This window comes from Manihot esculenta, chromosome 10, assembly GCF_001659605.2.
Source record: "Manihot esculenta cultivar AM560-2 chromosome 10, M.esculenta_v8, whole genome shotgun sequence".
Taxonomy (NCBI): domain Eukaryota; kingdom Viridiplantae; phylum Streptophyta; class Magnoliopsida; order Malpighiales; family Euphorbiaceae; genus Manihot; species Manihot esculenta.
In genome coordinates this window covers 26,524,784-26,543,360 of record NC_035170.2, presented here as the reverse complement: position 1 = coordinate 26,543,360, position 18,577 = coordinate 26,524,784, and the positions used below count along the sequence as shown (strand labels likewise).

At 24.4% G+C, this 18,577-nt stretch overlaps 2 protein-coding genes across 3 annotated transcripts; one reads left to right on the top strand and one right to left on the bottom strand.

Moving 5' to 3' along the window:
- Positions 1–8,779: 8,779 nt before the first annotated feature.
- On the bottom strand, positions 8,780–12,988 carry LOC122724854 (mitogen-activated protein kinase kinase kinase 19-like). Of its 2 annotated transcripts, XM_043960754.1 has the most exons (4): positions 12,629–12,988; positions 11,896–12,589; positions 9,769–10,238; positions 8,780–9,644 (listed from the first exon to the last, which is right to left on the bottom strand). In XM_043960754.1, exons 1-4 carry the CDS (start codon positions 12,983–12,985, stop codon positions 8,880–8,882), a joined length of 2,286 nt encoding a protein of 761 aa, XP_043816689.1. In that variant the 5' UTR covers positions 12,986–12,988; the 3' UTR covers positions 8,780–8,879. The 2 variants fall into 2 exon arrangements, with proteins under 2 accessions (XP_043816689.1, XP_043816688.1); XM_043960753.1 differs by having other exon boundaries at positions 11,896–12,988.
- Positions 12,989–13,008: 20 nt separating this feature from the next.
- Positions 13,009–17,090, top strand: LOC110608396 (mitogen-activated protein kinase kinase kinase 19-like). Its single transcript, XM_043960752.1, has 3 exons — positions 13,009–13,730; positions 15,604–16,073; positions 16,198–17,090. The coding sequence occupies exons 1-3, from the start codon at positions 13,193–13,195 to the stop codon at positions 16,972–16,974; spliced, it is 1,785 nt and encodes a 594-aa protein (XP_043816687.1). The 5' UTR covers positions 13,009–13,192; the 3' UTR covers positions 16,975–17,090.
- Positions 17,091–18,577: the final 1,487 nt, after the last annotated feature.

The following is an 18,577-nucleotide window of genomic DNA, read 5'->3' as shown; positions in this document are numbered from 1 at the left end:
CTTTTATCATTCATTTATTTTATCAATTTCATTTCTTTCATTTTTTTTCCTTTTCTCTCATTTTTCTTTCCTTTTTTATTACTTTCTTATCTCATATTTTTTTCTTCTCATTTTTTTCTATTATTTTTCTTTCATCTCTTATCATTTTTTATCTCATTCTCTTCCCTTTTCTATTATTTTCTTTATTTTTCTTCATAATTTTTCTTTCACTTTCTCTATTTTCTTTTCCATTATTTTCTTTCTTTTCTTCTTTTGTTCTTCATTTTCTCTATAATTGTCATTCATATTATAGAGAAAGAATATTTGATATGCAAAATCCGCAAGTGCACGGAATCACAATAAGTAATACAATGATGAGTAAGATATTGTTCTCACGAGTAGGAGTGAGCAGAATTCAGTTCAAATCGAAATAACCGATCGAATCGAATCGAATTAAAATTTTAATTCTATTTATTAAAAAATTCAATTCGGTTCGATTTTACTTTTTTAAAAAATCAATTTAATCAATTCAATTTGGTTTTAAAAATTGAAAATTTAATTTAACCAAACCGATCGACTAAGTATAGTTGCATATTAATCTTTGCGTTTGAAGTTTGTGGCGTCAGCGTGCATCTTTCATTTCTAAAATATCTTGGGTCTAATCTCAAGGTCATTTATTTTTTTAAAATTAACCACATAAATATAAGAAAACTCTATCTACCGTGCACATAACTAAATTAGTAAACCACATTAAATCTGTGTGTTAATTTCTTTTCGTGCTAACTCCATTCTTGCTAAGTTTCTTATTCACAACAAGAGGAACAGCCACATACTTGTATTTTATCCAAGTAAGCTTTTTTAGCATTTCAAGAGCATGTTTCCTTTGAGACACAAAGATACCATCATCATCTTGCTCAATTTTCAGCCTAAGAAAATATCTTATAATTCCCAAATCTGACATTTCAAATTCAGATTATATTCTCAGCTTAAAATCACCCAATAACTGAGAATTCCCACCAGTCACTAATATATCATCAATATAAAGTGACATAATCAGTTGAGATTCATCTTCAATACTGTTCACATATAAAGTTGGCTTATTTTCACTCCTTCTGAATCTATTTTGGATTAGATGTGAGCCAATCTTTACATACCAAGCTCTTGCAGCTTGTTTCAGGCCATAGAGAGCCTTTTTAAGCTTGTACATTTTGTCTTCTTGGCCCTCTACTTCACTCCTCCTGAATCTATTTTTGATTAGATGTGAGTCGGTCTTTACATACCAAGCGCTTGGAGCTTGTTTCAGGCCATAAAGAGCCCTCTTAAGCTTGTACACTTTGTCTTTTTAGCCTTCTACTTTAAACCCTTCAGGTTGTTGCACATAAATCTCATTCAGCAAACCATTCAAGAATGCAGATTTGACATTCAAGTGAAATACTTGCCATCCATTTTGGGCTGTCAAAGACAACAATGATTTGATAGTATCATGCCTAGCAATTGGAGTAAAAGTATCTCCGTAATCTACCCCTGGTTGCTGAGCATAACCCTTCACAATAAGCCTTAGTTGAAGATAGAGCCATCATAAATTACTTTAATTCTGTAAACCCACTTCACAACTATTACATTTCTGCCATTTGGTTTGGAAGTCAATTCCTAGATTCTATTTTTTTCAATTGATACAATTTCTTCTTTCATGGCATGTTGCCATTCTTTAACTTGAGAAGCTTCCTCATAGCAGCTTGGTTCTGCCACAACCACATTACACCTCTTATAAATCTCAGAAAGAGACTTGAACTTAGAAGCATGTGTTTCATTATTAGAATTAGACTCTTTTTCAAATTCTATATCTTCATTGCTAGAGCTTCTAGAAACAACTTTTAGCTGCAGAGAGTTTGTTGCTCTAACAATCTACTCTTTCTTAAAGTCACAATAGGCTCATTCATCAAACTTCATATCTCTACTAATAACCACTTTCTTAGTTTTCACATTGTGGATCTTATAGCCTTTTGATGAAGTTGCATAGCCAGAAAAATACTCAAATCAGCTTTATCATATAGTTTCACTCTCTTGACATCATGAACAAGCATGTAGCAAACTGATTCAAAGACCTTCAAGTGACTTACAGAAGGCTTTGACCCAAACTATGCTTCAGCTGGAGTTTTCTCTTTCACTGCTCTAGTACTATTCAACAAATACACAATTGAATAAATAGTTTCAATCCAAAACATCTTTGATAACTCTTTCTTTTTCAACATACATCTAATCATTTCAACAATTATTCTGTTCTTCTTCTCAGAAATTCCATTATGTTAAGGTGATAAGGGACTGAAAGTTGATTTTAAATATCAAACATCTTCAGAAAATTTATCAAATTTCTTTAAGATATACTCTTTACCCTTATCAGACCTCAAAGTCTTAAGGACACAACCACTGTACTTTCCAATCAAAACTTTAAATTTTTTAAAAATTATTATTTGCTTTTCACTTTTTATATATAATTAATATCTAAATTAACTATTATAATTTTATTTTATTTATAAAATAATTTCTTATTAATTGTTATTTTTTTAAATAAGTATTAAAAGTATATTAATATTTTTAAAATAAATATAATTAAAAAATTAATAAAAAATTATATTTTAATATATATATAATATAAAATAAATAAAAATTATAAAATAAAAAAATAATTATTAATTTACAAATAATAATTAGTAATCTAGAAATCTTTTGACTCTTTTGACTCTGCCTGTGAAGACAGATAAACACGGGCAATGCTAGATATCATATTTATTAAAGAAATGAACAACAAACGTTCCAAGGGATATTTATATAAAAGTTTTAAAAAATAAAAAAAAATTGTGCTAATAAATTAAAGGAAAAATGAGGGACTAAAATGTAAAATTTCATAAATTGAGGGATCATCAATATAAATTATCTGGTATATTTATGCAATATTTTAAGTGTATGAGCACAGCTTTTGATGGGTATATTTTTTTGATTGATTATTTTATTTTGACGTGCAATACATTTGATTAATTAAAGCAGCACTAAGGAAAATTCTACGCTACTTTAGAGGCACCAGGTCAATTTAAATTTCTATATGGTTTTAAATTTTTTAAAAATTTTTTAATTATAAAAAATATTTTCCCTAAAATAATATAAGAAACGAAGTAAATAAATATGGATTAGGTATAGTCTATTCATATGAATAAAGCTGAGAGGAGGAAACAAAACTTGGTTAGTTAATCCAATTAACTAAATTAATTTTTCAATTGACAATTTTAAAAAGATTTCCATTACAAAAATGACACTTTGTCTTTCTCATTACAGCTCTCCATCGCCAGCTCTTCCACAATGCTGCCAATTAAAGCCTACATTAATTAAAAACAATATTAATCAAATTAAGAAAGATCAAAAGTTGACGATGAAAATGTTAGTCTTTTTATTAAATTAAGGCTTTATTAATTTGTTTAAAGAGAATAATTTATATTTAAGAAATGTTTTCATAAAAAAATATACTTTCTTAATGTATTTTATAAAAACAATTTTTTAAAATAACTTATTTTCATTATTTCATTGTAATTTTAAAAATATACTTTCTTAATGTATTTTATAAAAACAATTTTTTAAAATAACTTATTTTCATTATTTCATTGTAATTTTAAAAAAATTATTGAAAATTTTTTTTATTATTTTTACATTTATATTTTAAATTTAAAATTTTAAATAATAAAATCAATTATTTCATATTTACTTTAATTTTAATTATATGTCAATTAATTTTAATTAATTTTTTATTTAAATTTAGTTTTTAAATAAAAATTTAAATATTTACATTAAATCATATTATTATAAAATGAAAGGACGGTGAGATAAACATCTACGTTTATTCTTTTATATTATTCATTAATAAATATGACAGTCAGAATTGGTAGGTAGGAGTGAGCCGTATTCTGTTTAAATAAAAAAAATTGATCGAATTGAATTGATTTAAAAATTTAATTTGGTTGTTTATGTATTTTAGTTTGATTCGATTTTTAATTTTAGAAATTTCAATTATTTCGATTTAATTTGGTTTTAATCAGAAAAAAATTGAAAAAATCGAACCGAACCGATTAGTGATAATAATATATTTTTTTAATAATATAGAGAAATTAAATCATATTAAGATTAAAATATTTTAATTAAATTTTAAAATATTTCAAATCAAGTGTAAAAAATAAAAAAAATTATTAAAAATCGAAACTGATCAAACCGAACCGAATCAAACCGAATCAGATCAGTTCGATTCGATTCGATTTCTAACCAAAATCAATTCGATTCGACTTTCATAAACACTAAAATTTCAATTTTCGATTTATTCGATTCGGTTTGATTTTGAACAAAACCGATCGAATGGTCACCTACCATTAGGGTTTTACACAAAATTTATTATTCTTTAATAAATTTATATATAACATCTCAAAATTTAAAAAATAATTTCATATTTGAAAAGGATTTCTATTATAAAAATGATACCAACTTTGTCCTTTTCATTACAGTTCGTCCGCTGTACTACCAATCGTCCACATTAATTAAGAATAATATTTAATCAAATTAAAAAAGATTAAAGTTGACGGGGAAAAATGTTAAGAGGGAGGGAGAAGTGGACTATGCAAATTAATATTTATTACTTGTCAAAATAGCTTTCGTCTTTGATTATTTTTAATAAACATTGCTATAGTTTATTTAGAGTAAGAAATTGTAAATTAAAAAAAAGTTATGTCTTCATTAATTTATTTTCATGTGAATTTATTTATAATATAAATGATTTATTTTCTGTTTAAAAAAATTATATATAAAATTTATATAAATAAATAATAATCAATTTGTAATCGTTTTAAAAGCTGAGGGAGTTTTTATTTATAAATTAGACAGGGGCGAAGGAAAGGTACGGTAAAGAGGCACGTGCTGTACCGGCAATCGGAAAATACTTTGCAGTGGAATGAAAGTGTCGCAGCGGCACAGCCGGTACCTTATCAAAGGAAAGGTCTGGCTCCGCCACTGCCTATACATTTATGTGTACATAGTACTTATTCTTCACCTATTAAGTCACAAAACTTTATGGAAAATATCGTAGGTTGGGTTAATTGCTTTTTGCCCATTAAATTCAAGAGGGTTGTGGCTGTTTTGGGCTTTGAACGATTCACTCATTAGGTGAGAGTCACCCGATTGATTCAGTCATCAACCAAGGATCGAGTTATAGCCACATAATTGAAGAGTGCTAATCAAACTTGGTCAAAAGAAGTCCATTGAACAGGCTAAATATTTAATTGGCAATGGAACGCCCAGTAACTTTTTCAGGGAACAGTATTTTTTTTTTTTTCCCTCTTTTCTTTAAGGAGTTGGCAGCCAGCAGGTATTTGACCAAACGCAGCAATGGCTATAAAATTTACAAAACTGTAATCTGAGTATGTAATTTCTTTAAATTTATATTAAATTAATTATACACTCACATGGGCCCAAATTTATTAAAATTTAATTCATTTAACAGAATGAATAATTGTAAATTTTGTTAAGTACGCAAAAATACTTCAATTAAAATAACATGATCTGAGTATAATATTTTTAAATTTCTAATTCTTTAAGAGAGGTGAGGTTTTGGATACCCATGGATATGGATTTTAGATTCTTGAATCCAGCAATGAAGAGGCGGGTAAGAGAAGCAGGAAGCAGAAAGCCGTCAAGCTGGACTGGTGCACCCACAAGTAATATAAAAGAATAATGAATAATTCATAATCTAGAAACTCTTTTGACTTTTGAAGCGTGTGAAGAGATATATAATTTTTTTTTATATTTAGATCCTATACTTAAAATTTTGGATAATAGTTAATTATTTTATATTTACTTTAATTTTAATCTTTAGCTTTAATTAATTTTAACTAAAAAATTTCTACACGTAAAATTACTTTTTGAAAAATTTATTGAATAAATTTTTTTAATATTTACATTAATTTATATTTGTATTTTAAAATTTAAATTTTGAATAATAGAATTAAATTTTTTTAATTTATTAGAATTATACTAAATTTAATTTGAAAAATTTATGATAAATTATAATATAGTCTTTAAAATTTTATTTATTAATAAAATAATCATTTAAATATATTTTTTATTTCAACAATATCTTTTTTTAATTGCATCACTTATTTTTTATTCTCATTTATATATATATGGTAAATTAATAAAAATTTAAAATATTAAAATATTATATATTAAAATATATAATATTTTATTTTATATTATTGATATTCAATAAATTAATATATATATCATAAATTTATTTATTATATAAGTGAGCAAAATAAAATATTAAATATTTCAAAAAACTTATAAGAAATCTTATAAGTAGTTAAAAAATATAAGTTTTTATAAAAATTATAAAAAAGATAATTTTACATATTAAAATAATACAAAATATAGTTTTTCATATATTAAAAATGTGTACAGTATAAATATTTAATAAAATATTTTAATAAATAATATTTATATGTCATATTTTATATAATAAGAATTTATTTATAATAAATATTTATTTAATATAATATTATTAGTATTACATAGGATAAATAATATAAAATAAATTTATTTTAATATAAAATTTAAATTAAAATATTATATATTTATTAATATAAAAAATTTTAGAAAATATTATAATTTGTCATGAATTTTTTCGAACTCAATTTAATTTTTTTTATAAAAATTATAAATTAAAAAAATTTTCATTTATTATTTAAAATTTTAAAATTTAAATATAAATATATATTCATATAAACTGAACTTTTTATCGGAAGACATTTCAAGAAATAATCTTGTGTTATAATATTTGGATTAAAAATTTTATAATAAAAATTAATTGAAATAATTACTAAAACTAAAATAATATAAAAAAATTAATTTTATTGTTTAAAATTTGAAGTTTAAAATATAAATATAAAAATTCATAAATCTTTAAACTTTTTTTCTAATATATCTTAAAAAAAATCAATAAATTTATATATAACATCTCGATCTCATATTTTAAAATGAAAATTTATTTTTTTAAAATATTTTAATTTTTTATTAAATAAATATTTTTAATAGATTAATTTTTATAAACATTTTAAACATTAAAAAACATTAAAAAAAAAAACAGTATGTAAAACAGTAAGAAGCTGTCAGTAAATATGGATTAGAAAGGTGACAAATTAAAAAAGAAAATTTATTTTAAAGGTGACAAATTAAAAAAATTATTTTATTATTTAAAATTTTAAATTTATTATTAAGGTGACAAATTAAAAAAAAAATTATTATAAAGGTGACAAATTAAAAAAATTATTTTATTATTTAAAATTTTAAATTTTAAATAGAAATAAAAATAAAAATAAATATTTAAATGTTTATTTAATAGATTTTATTGAAATAAATATAAAAAATTTGATTTTATTATTTAAAATTTTAAAATATAAATATAAATATAAAAAATAATAAATTTTTTGTCCGATAAACTTTAATAAAATTAATAAATTTATATATAACATATCAAACTTATTAAAAAATTTACTTTTTAAAAAATAATTTAATATTTTTAATAAAAATATTTTAATAGACTAATTTTTTAAAATATATTAAACATTAAAAATAAAGAAAAGCAAAACAAAAAACATTATGTAGAGTATTAATGAGTCTGTAATTTAATTTATATTAAATTATATTTATTATTAATAAAAAATAATATTTTTTAAATACGAATAAAAATATTAATATAAAAATTATATTACAATATATTAATTTTATGTAAATTAAATTATCAATTTTAAAATAAAATTAATTTCAAAAATATTAACATAAAAATCATATTATAAAATACTAATTTAATATAAATTAAATTATAAATTTTAAAATAAAAACAAATAAAATTACATAATTTTTTTATATTTTTTTATTTTTAATTAATAATTATAATTTATTTAAATATTTTTTATCAAAAATTATTGCTATTTGATAATATCATACTATAAATATTATTTTACTATAAATGAAATTAAAATTAAAAAATAAAAATAAATAAAACTATATATATATATAAGTAATATATATATATATATATATATATTACTTTTTCTTTAAAAATATATATAAAAAATAATCGTGTAAAATAGTAAGAAGATAAGAAGCTAAGTCAATAAATATGTAGATTACGTATCGTCTATTCATATAAATAAGCGGAGACGAACATCCAATTAAAAAAAAAAAAAAAAGAAAAGGGTTAGGTAACACATTTTTATTTCTTCTATTCATAAATTATTATTTTTCCAATTAACAATTTTAAAAAGATTTCTATTACAAAAATGACAACAACTTTGTTTTTCACAAGCTCCCTCCATCGCCAGCTCTTAAATTCAGAGATTTATGCAGTGTCGGTCGGTTCGATTCTGAATTAAATTGAGTAGAAAAAATTAAAAATTAAATTATAAAAATATTAAAAATTAAAAAAATTGAAATTATCAATTTAATTCAGTTTTTTTATTCAAACAAATTTATGCTCACCTCTAGATTCATGCATCGCTTCCAATTATATAATTCTACAATTATATATGCATATGTCACAATATTAAAAAAATTTTACTTTTTATATATTATCAGCCATTATCCAAACCGATCAAAAAAACAATTTTATTATGTTTAACAATCTTATGCTGCCTTCAAGTGCACACAACACCAACTGAAAACGCTATCTCCATCAAAATATATCAACCCAAATACTTCACTAATCCAAAAATTACTAAACAAAATTATAAAATTTCATAAATATTTATGGAGTTCTTAATATTGAATGCTCATAAACACACATCTATCACATAGTTCAAGCTGAAGAAATATTATAAGCCAAAACCTTTCACAAAAGGATGTTGCAAAAGCTCAGCAGCAGATGGACGGTCAACTTTATTATCTTGCAAGCACTCCTTGATAAAATCTCGTGAATGCTGTGATGGAAGATCTGGGAGATCTAGCAATTTCCCACCTTCCATCACGTGTGGAGTTTTCCTTGTTAACATCTCCAAGACTGTGCAACCAAGGCTCCAAATATCAGCTTTAGGTCCATAATCGCCCGATTTAGCAACCTCAGGAGCCATCCAACCTGGTGTCCCATAGTAAGAAGACTTCATAAGAGTGTTTAATTCCATCACTTTTGCCAATCCAAAATCTGCAATTTTTATGCGACCTTTTTCATTCACTAATATATTTGCACATTTGATGTCCCTATGAACAACATTTCGCTCATGGAGATACTTTAGACCTTCCAGTATCTGCTTGGTGTAGTGTGAAACCTGGGAATCTTCTAATTCAAAAGTTCCATACACATCTTTGAGGGAACCTTTAGTTACAAGCTCCAGAAAAATATTGAGATTCCCTTCATCCTTCTCCATGCTATAGTATTTGACTATATTTGGATGTCTTAACTGACATAATAAGCGAATTTCATCATAAATTTGCTCAATGTTTGCCTCAGGTTCAATCTTTATTTCTTTTATGGCAAAAAAGAAACCACCAGGAGCATATCCTTCAAACACTTTTCCAAATTTTCCCTCTCCGAGACGCTTACCCTGTTGCCACTCCGGAATATTAAGATTTTGTAAATTGACCTGCCAGTATTTAACATAGTTACAGTTTAATAGATCAAGATTTGGAGATTTGATGAGAATGGAAAAGTAAAGGGAAACAGTAGTTATACTAGAGTAACACAAAGGAAATTCTGCTAGCACATACCTTAAAGTACCTGTACGTCAGGGGATCACTTTCATTATCTTGGGGCATCAAAGGATCATTTTGCTTGTCGTCAAGATTCTCATCAGAATTAAATTCAAGTTCTATGCTTCCTTTTAGAACTAGGTTAAGGTCATCAGGCTCTATTCCATTATCAGATAGCTGTTGGAAGATTGATTTTCCAAAAACACTATCAAAGCCATTTTTGAAAAAGCGTATCTGTTCTGATATTGACTTGATAAATTCATTCTGAATTTGATCATCATCGTGAAAAGGTTCCTTATTGGCCTTGTTATTGTAAAAAGATGGATCTGCATCCCTTACGTCTTCTACAGAAATATCCTTTCCAGCCAGTTGCAAAAGAAAGACACGATGAAGAGCAACACCTACGTGTACTTCATGCATCAATGCCAATGCAATCGCCTTACCACAATTTTCAAAACAATCCCAGTGTAACGGCTGTGGCTCCAATTCTGCATTGCATTAAAGGAAAGAAAATCTATAGTTCTTACATATAACACACTTATTATGATTTAACAAGTCGTTGGCCTCCACATTATGCGGATATTAAAAATATTTTATATGCAATTTATTATTATAGAATAAAAAAGATAATTATAGAGGAGAAGTATAAATTCAACTAATATAGGTGATTTTTTGATAAATTATTTAAATTAATAAAATTTTAATTTGATAATATTTTATACAATTAATTTTATTAATTCTTTAATTATTTATATTTTATCACAATTAATATTTTTTATAATAGTTTTAATTGATTATATATATTTATTCTATATATTTATTTATATTAAAAAAATACAAATATATAATATTTATTAATTAGATTATATTAGATATGATAAGAAAATTGTTAAATTAATAAACTAGCGCTGCTGTGAGATAGTATGGACTTATATATATATATATATATATATATATAATAATAATTTATTTTTATTATTTAAACATCTTTTAAACGGTAATAATAATAAAAAATTAAAATAAGAAATATAATAAATTTTATTTATTATAAATATATTAATTAATAATATTATTAAATATAAAAATAAAAATAAAATATATTAAGATGTCACTCGACATAAATATATAAATTTAATAATGTTATTAGCAGAAATACATCAACCTAAGCATATCAATTATCAAACTCTATATATGTATATAAAATCACAGTGATTTATTTTCATTATCTAAATATTTTTTTATAGGGTAGTTATTCAATTTTTATAAATATATTTTTAGCATTATATTTATTGTTAAAATAAAAAATATAATATTTTTTAAAATAAAATATAATAAAAATTTGATTACTCTATGATATAATTATATAAGATTAATTATGCACTTGACAATCTTTTATATATTTATTATTATTCGCATAAGAAGTAGAAAACATAATTAATAATATTGATTATAATTTTTTATAATTTATTTATTACTAAAAATAAAAATAAAATATATATGTTAAAATTTTTAGTTTATTGTGATCAATATATTATATTAAAAAATGGTAGAAAATTAAAAAATTACATACTAATAGTAATGGTAGAAAATTAAAAAGAGATAAAAAACATATAGTATCAATTAATTAATATTGATTATAATTTTTTTATAATTTATTTATTATTAAAAATAAAAATAAAATATATATGTTAAAATTTTTATTTTATTGTGATTAATTTATTATATTAAAAAAGTCAAATAAAATTAAAAAGTCACAAACTAATAGCAATAATATTAAAAAATTAAAAAGTCACATAATAATAATAGTCATAGAAAATTAAAAACTCATATATAAATTATAATAATAAATATAATAAATTTTATTTATGATTGATATATTAATTAGTAATATTATTAAATATAAAAAATATAATTTGAAAAATAAAAATAAAATATGTGTGGCACTTAACATAAATATATAAATTTAAGAGTTTCACTTAACATAATTATTATCAATCTTCCTATAATCTAGCCTATCCTGGAAAGAAAATATGAATTTGTAGCAAAACATTATAAATCAGTCATTCTGAATTTAAAAAAGCAAAACAAGAACAGCAATAATTATGGATGGTAATTCAGGAAAATATAAAAAAGGTGCGATCTTACCAGGATTAGGATAGAATTTTGTTGGATCATTTGGGCACGCCAGAAAAAGAAGATTTTGTGGTTTGAATAGAATTTGGCACAACTTGCATAACCAATCCTGCAATACTTGAGAATCTGTAAGATCCTTCTTTTTGAATTTCTTATACAGCTTTACGTCTAGATTTTTAGACCAGCGAATAAGAGGATTATAGAGCTCTTCGTCGCGTAATTTTTCCTCAGGGATCATCTTCATCATGAGTAAATGTATCATGGATTCAGAATCAAGCACAGCACTGTGCTCGAGAAGCCAATCATAATCGTCTTTCCTTGTAATGGTTTTAATCATTAGTTGTAGTGAATTCTTATGATCCTCTAATACCTGCCGAAATTCATCTTTGGCACCTTCCACAAGCTGAGACATGCTGTTCAATTCATTCAGAATGGCGAGATACAATAATGAAATTGAACGCATAGCATCAATACATACCGAATCATCAGTGTATTTCAATACTTGTAATATAAGCGGCAGACGACTAAGATGCACCTCCATTTTTTTCATTACTCGTCCAAATCCAACTTCAATGGTTGTAATCGAGTACAGAACTATAAACTTTTCACCATTCCTTTGCTTATCATTCTCATTATCAACCTTATGCTCATCATCCTCATTATTAACCTCATCATCTTCGTCTGTCTCATCATCCTCATTATCAACCTCACCATCTTCGTCTGTCTCATCATCCTCATTATCAACCTCACCATCTTCATCGGCTTCCGCCTGACCATCAATTGCTTGACATAATGCGCGTGAGAATGTCCGGAAGTCACGAAATTGAATTTGCAAAGACTGAATGTGTGCGGTTGGGTAGGTGGTCTCGCCCAATCCATGTAATAGGGCTACTAACGACTCTTTAAAAAAATCTAAAATTTGGAGCATTGTGCGTAACCCATTATTGAGATGTATCTCATAATTACCTATTTCCAGCAATTTTCTTAGAGTAGTCCGGCATGACTGATACAGAGGATCTTCATTAGATACCTCCCTAAGCAAATTACAAAATTCCAACACTAAAGGTGCTTTTTCATCACCAAGAAACTTATCTGCACTCATCAGTAAGAGTGCATCAATAATGAGGATGATGAGACAGACGAAGATGGTGAGGTTGATAATGAGGATGATGAGACAGACGAAGATGATGAGGTTAATAATGAGGATGATGAGCATAAGGTTGATGATGAGAATGATAAGCAAAGGAATGGTGAAAAGTTTATAGTTCTGTACTCGATTACAACCATTAAAGTTGGATTTGGACGAGTAATGAAAAAAATGGAGGTGCATCTTAGTCGTCTGCCGCTTATATTACAAGTATTGAAATACACTGATGATTCGGTATGTATTGATGCTATGCGTTCAATTTCATTATTGTATCTCGCCATTCTGAATGAATTGAACAGCATGTCTCAGCTTGTGGAAGGTGGCAAAGATAAATTTCGGCAGGTATTAGAGGATCATAAGAATTCACTGCAACTGATGATTAAAAACATTACAAGGAAAGATGATTATGATTGGCTTCTTGAGCACAGTGCTGTGCTTGATTCTGAATCCATGATACATTTACTCATGATGAAGATGATCCCTGAGGAAAAATTACACGACGAAGAGCTCTATAATCCTCTTATTCGCTGGTCTAAAAATCTAGACGTAAAGCTGTATAAGAAATTCAAAAAGAAGGATCTTACAGATTCTCAAGTATTGCAGGATTGGTTATGCAAGTTGTGCCAAATTCTATTTAAACCACAAAATCTTCTTTTCCTGGCGTGCCCAAATGATCCTACAAAATTCTATCCTAATCCTGGTAAGATCGCACCTTTTTTATATTTTCCTGAATTACCATCCATAATTATTGCTGTTCTTGTTTTGCTTTTTTAAATTCAGAATGACTGATTTATAATGTTTTGCTACAAATTCATATTTTCTTTCCAGGATAGGCTAGATTATAGGAAGATTGATAATAATTATGTTAAGTGAAACTCTTAAATTTATATATTTATGTTAAGTGCCACACATATTTTATTTTTATTTTTCAAATTATATTTTTTATATTTAATAATATTACTAATTAATATATCAATCATAAATAAAATTTATTATATTTATTATTATAATTTATATATGAGTTTTTAATTTTCTATGACTATTATTATTATGTGACTTTTTAATTTTTTAATATTATTGCTATTAGTTTGTGACTTTTTAATTTTATTTGACTTTTTTAATATAATAAATTAATCACAATAAAATAAAAATTTTAACATATATATTTTATTTTTATTTTTATTAATAAATAAATTATAAAAAAATTATAATCAATATTAATTAATTGATACTATATGTTTTTTATCTCTTTTTAATTTTCTACCATTACTATTAGTATGTAATTTTTTAATTTTCTACCATTTTTTAATATAATATATTGATCACAATAAACTAAAAATTTTAACATATATATTTTATTTTTATTTTTAGTAATAAATAAATTATAAAAAATTATAATCAATATTATTAATTATGTTTTCTACTTCTTATGCGAATAATAATAAATATATAAAAGATTGTCCAGTGCATAATTAATCTTATATAATTATATCATAGAGTAATCAAATTTTTATTATATTTTATTTTAAAAATTATTATATTTTTTATTTTAACAATAAATATAATGCTAAAAATATATTTATAAAAATTGAATAACTACCCTATAAAAAAATATTTAGATAATGAAAATAAATCACTGTGATTTTATATACATATATAGAGTTTGATAATTGATATGCTTAGGTTGATGTATTTCTGCTAATAACATTATTTTTTTTGAAATAGGGGTTGGGGGAGTCGAACTTAGACCTTTCAAGATTACATGATGCACTTTCCACCAGGCTAAGCCTTGGAGTGCTGCTAATAACATTATTAAATTTATATATTTATGTCGAGTGACATCTTAATATATTTTATTTTTATTTTTATTTTTATTTTCAAATTATATTTTTATATTTAATAATATTATTAATTAATATATTTATAATAAATAAAATTTATTGTATTTCTTATTTTAATTTTTTATTATTATTACCGTTTAAAATATGTTTAAATAATAAAAATAAATTATTATTAAAAATAAATAAATAAATAAATATATATATATATATATATATATATATATATATATATATATATATATATATATATATATATATATATATATATATATATATATATATATAAATATATATATATAAGTCCATACTATCTCACAGCAGCGCTAGTTTATTAATTTAACAATTTTCTTATCGTATCTAATATAATCTAATTAATAAATATTATATATTTGTATTTTTTAATATAAATAAATATATAGAATAAATATATATAATCAATTAAAACTATTATAAAAAATATTAATTGTGATAAAATATAAATAATTAAAGAATTAATAAAATTAATTGTATAAAATATTATCAAATTAAAATTTTATTAATTTAAATAATTTATCAAAAAATCACCTATATTAGTTGAATTTATACTTCTCCTCTATAATTATTTTTTTTTTATTTCATGACAATAAATTACATTACAATATTTTTAATATCCGGAGACAAACGACTAGTTAAATTATAATAGGTGTGTTATATGTAAGAACTATAGATTTTCTTTCCTTTAACGCGATGCAGAATTGAAGCCACAGCCATTACACTGGGATTGTTTTGAAAATTGTGGTAAGGCGATTGCATTGGCATTGATGCATGAAGTACAAGTAGGTGTTGCTCTTCATCGTGTCTTTCTTTTGCAACTGGCTGGAAAGGATATTTCTGTAGAAGACGTAAGGGATGCAGATCCATCTTTTTACAATAACAAGGCCAATAAGGAACCATTTCATGATGATGATCAAATTCAGAATGAATTTATCAAGTCAATATCAGAACAGATACGCTTTTTCAAAAATGGCTTTGATAGTGTTTTTGGAAAATCAATCTTCCAACAGCTATCTGATAATGGAATAGAGCCTGATGACCTTAACCTAGTTCTAAAAGGAAGCATAGAACTTGAATTTAATTCTGATGAGAATCTTGACGACAAGCAAAATGATCCTTTGATGCCCCAAGATAATGAAAGTGATCCCCTGACGTACAGGTACTTTAAGGTATGTGCTAGCAGAATTTCCTTTGTGTTACTCTAGTATAACTACTGTTTCCCTTTACTTTTCCATTCTCATCAAATCTCCAAATCTTGATCTATTAAACTGTAACTATGTTAAATACTGGCAGGTCAATTTACAAAATCTTAATATTCCGGAGTGGCAACAGGGTAAGCGTCTCGGAGAGGGAAAATTTGGAAAAGTGTTTGAAGGATATGCTCCTGGTGGTTTCTTTTTTGCCATAAAAGAAATAAAGATTGAACCTGAGGCAAACATTGAGCAAATTTATGATGAAATTCGCTTATTATGTCAGTTAAGACATCCAAATATAGTCAAATACTATAGCATGGAGAAGGATGATGATGAAGGGAAAAAGAAACTCAATATTTTTCTGGAGCTTGTAACTAAAGGTTCCCTCAAAGATGTGTATGGAACTTTTGAATTAAAAGATTCCCACGTTTCATCCTACACCAAGCAGATACTGGAAGGTCTAAAGTATCTCCATGAGCGAAATGTTGTTCATAGAGACATCAAATGTGCAAATATATTAGTGAATGAAAAAGGTCGCATAAAAATTGCAGATTTTGGATTGGCAAAAGTGATGGAATTAAACACTCTTATGAAGTCTTCTTACTATGGGACACCAGGTTGGATGGCTCCTGAGGTTGCTAAATCGGGCGATTATGGACCTAAAGCTGATATTTGGAGCCTTGGTTGCACAGTCTTGGAGATGTTAACAAGGAAAACTCCACACGTGATGGAAGGTGGGAAATTGCTAGATCTCCCAGATCTTCCATCACAGCATTCACGAGATTTTATCAAGGAGTGCTTGCAAGATAATAAAGATGACCGTCCATCTGCTGCTGAGCTTTTGCAACATCCTTTTGTGAAAGGTTTTGGCTTATAATATTTCTTCAGCTTGAACTATGTGATAGATGTGTGTTTATGAGCATTCAATATTAAGAACTCCATAAATATTTATGAAATTTTATAATTTTGTTTAGTAATTTTTGGATTAGTGAAGTATTTGGGTTGATATATTTTGATGGAGATAGCGTTTTCAGTTGGTGTTGTGTGCACTTGAAGGCAGCATAAGATTGTTAAACATAATAAAATTGTTTTTTTATCGGTTTGGATAATGGCTGATAATATATAAAAAGTAAAATTTTTTTAATATCGTGACATATGCATATATAATTGTAGAATTATATAATTGGAAGCGATGCATGAATTTAGGGGTGAGCGTAAATCTATTTGAATAAAAAAACTGAATTGAATTGATCAATTTCGATTTAATGGTTCGGTTAATTAGAATGTTTGGTTTGATTTGGATAATATTTTTTAATTTATTCAGTTTTTAATTCGGTTTGATTTAAACGTGTTAAATAACCAAAAAATTAATTTTATATATATTTTTATTATTTAAAATATTGATTTTATTTATATTTTTAAATTTTATATAAATTTATATGAATTTTTAAGTTTTATCATTATATATTAAGACAATATTTATTGATAAATTTATATGAAATATTTATTGAATTATTTTACTAAAATTAAAAGCAAAAAATAAAAAAAGATTACAGATTTCGATCTAAATCGAATCGAACTGAATTATTTTTAGACAATTTTTTATATTAATAAATTTATGTATAATTGTAACGGTGAGTTTTGAATGTGGAACGATATATTACAACAAATTAAAATTATATAATAATTAATATAAAATTATTAAATAATTTAAATTAATTATTTTAAAAAGTTTATCTACATTAGTTAAATTGAATTATTTTAATTAATATCAAAATCATTTTAAATCAAATAAATTGTGCAGAACTAATAAGTCTGCAAGAAAAGGGTTATCTGTATGATATACAGTAGAGCCGCCGGAGGTATTAGTGAACCACAAAATCTAAAGGTCCTACCCAAAGGTCCGATCTTGATTTAGCAATTATATTCGATTTAGTTGTAATGAAAATATCACAAATTTAATGAATATAGGGTAGCGGTTAGCTGTGTGGATGTTAGAGACGTCTTGCGAAAAAAGGGTTATCCGTGTGAGACGAGGTGGAGCTATCGAAATTACTAGTGATGCTGATTTATTGTATTCGATTCGGTTGCGATAAGAATATTATAAATTTAACGGAATAGAGAATAAGAGTTAGCTATTTGAACGTGGGATACGTCCCATATCGGTGAATTACGATAAATTAATAAATTAAAATCATATATAATAGTTAGTATGAAATTATTAAATAATTTAAATTAATTATTTTAAATTAAATAAAAAATGAGTCTAAAAAGTATTTAAATTAATTTAAAAATTGAACTCTTTTAATAATAATATTAAATAGATTTTAAAGTTTGAAAAGAAAAAATTGTTTTCATAAAATAATTTAAATTTTTTAAAAATTTTTTAATTATAAAAAATATTTTCCCTAAAATAATATAAGAAACGAAGTCAATAAATATGGATTAGGTATAGTCTATTCATATGAATAAAGCTGAGA

Excerpts from the sequence above, each read along its gene's own strand:
- LOC122724854 (XM_043960753.1), bottom strand. The coding sequence starts at position 12,985 with ATGAGTGCAGATAAGTTTCTTGGTGATGAAAAAGCACCTTTAGTGTTG. Across the intron at positions 10,239-11,895 it reads AAAATTCTATCCTAATCCTG|AATTGGAGCCACAGCCGTTA; the intron begins GTAAGATCGCAC and ends AATGCAATGCAG. Across the intron at positions 9,645-9,768 it reads TGACGTACAGGTACTTTAAG|GTCAATTTACAAAATCTTAA; the intron begins GTATGTGCTAGC and ends AAATACTGGCAG.
- LOC110608396 (XM_043960752.1), top strand. The coding sequence starts at position 13,193 with ATGAAAAAAATGGAGGTGCATCTTAGTCGTCTGCCGCTTATATTACAA. Across the intron at positions 13,731-15,603 it reads AAAATTCTATCCTAATCCTG|AATTGAAGCCACAGCCATTA; the intron begins GTAAGATCGCAC and ends AACGCGATGCAG. Across the intron at positions 16,074-16,197 it reads TGACGTACAGGTACTTTAAG|GTCAATTTACAAAATCTTAA; the intron begins GTATGTGCTAGC and ends AAATACTGGCAG.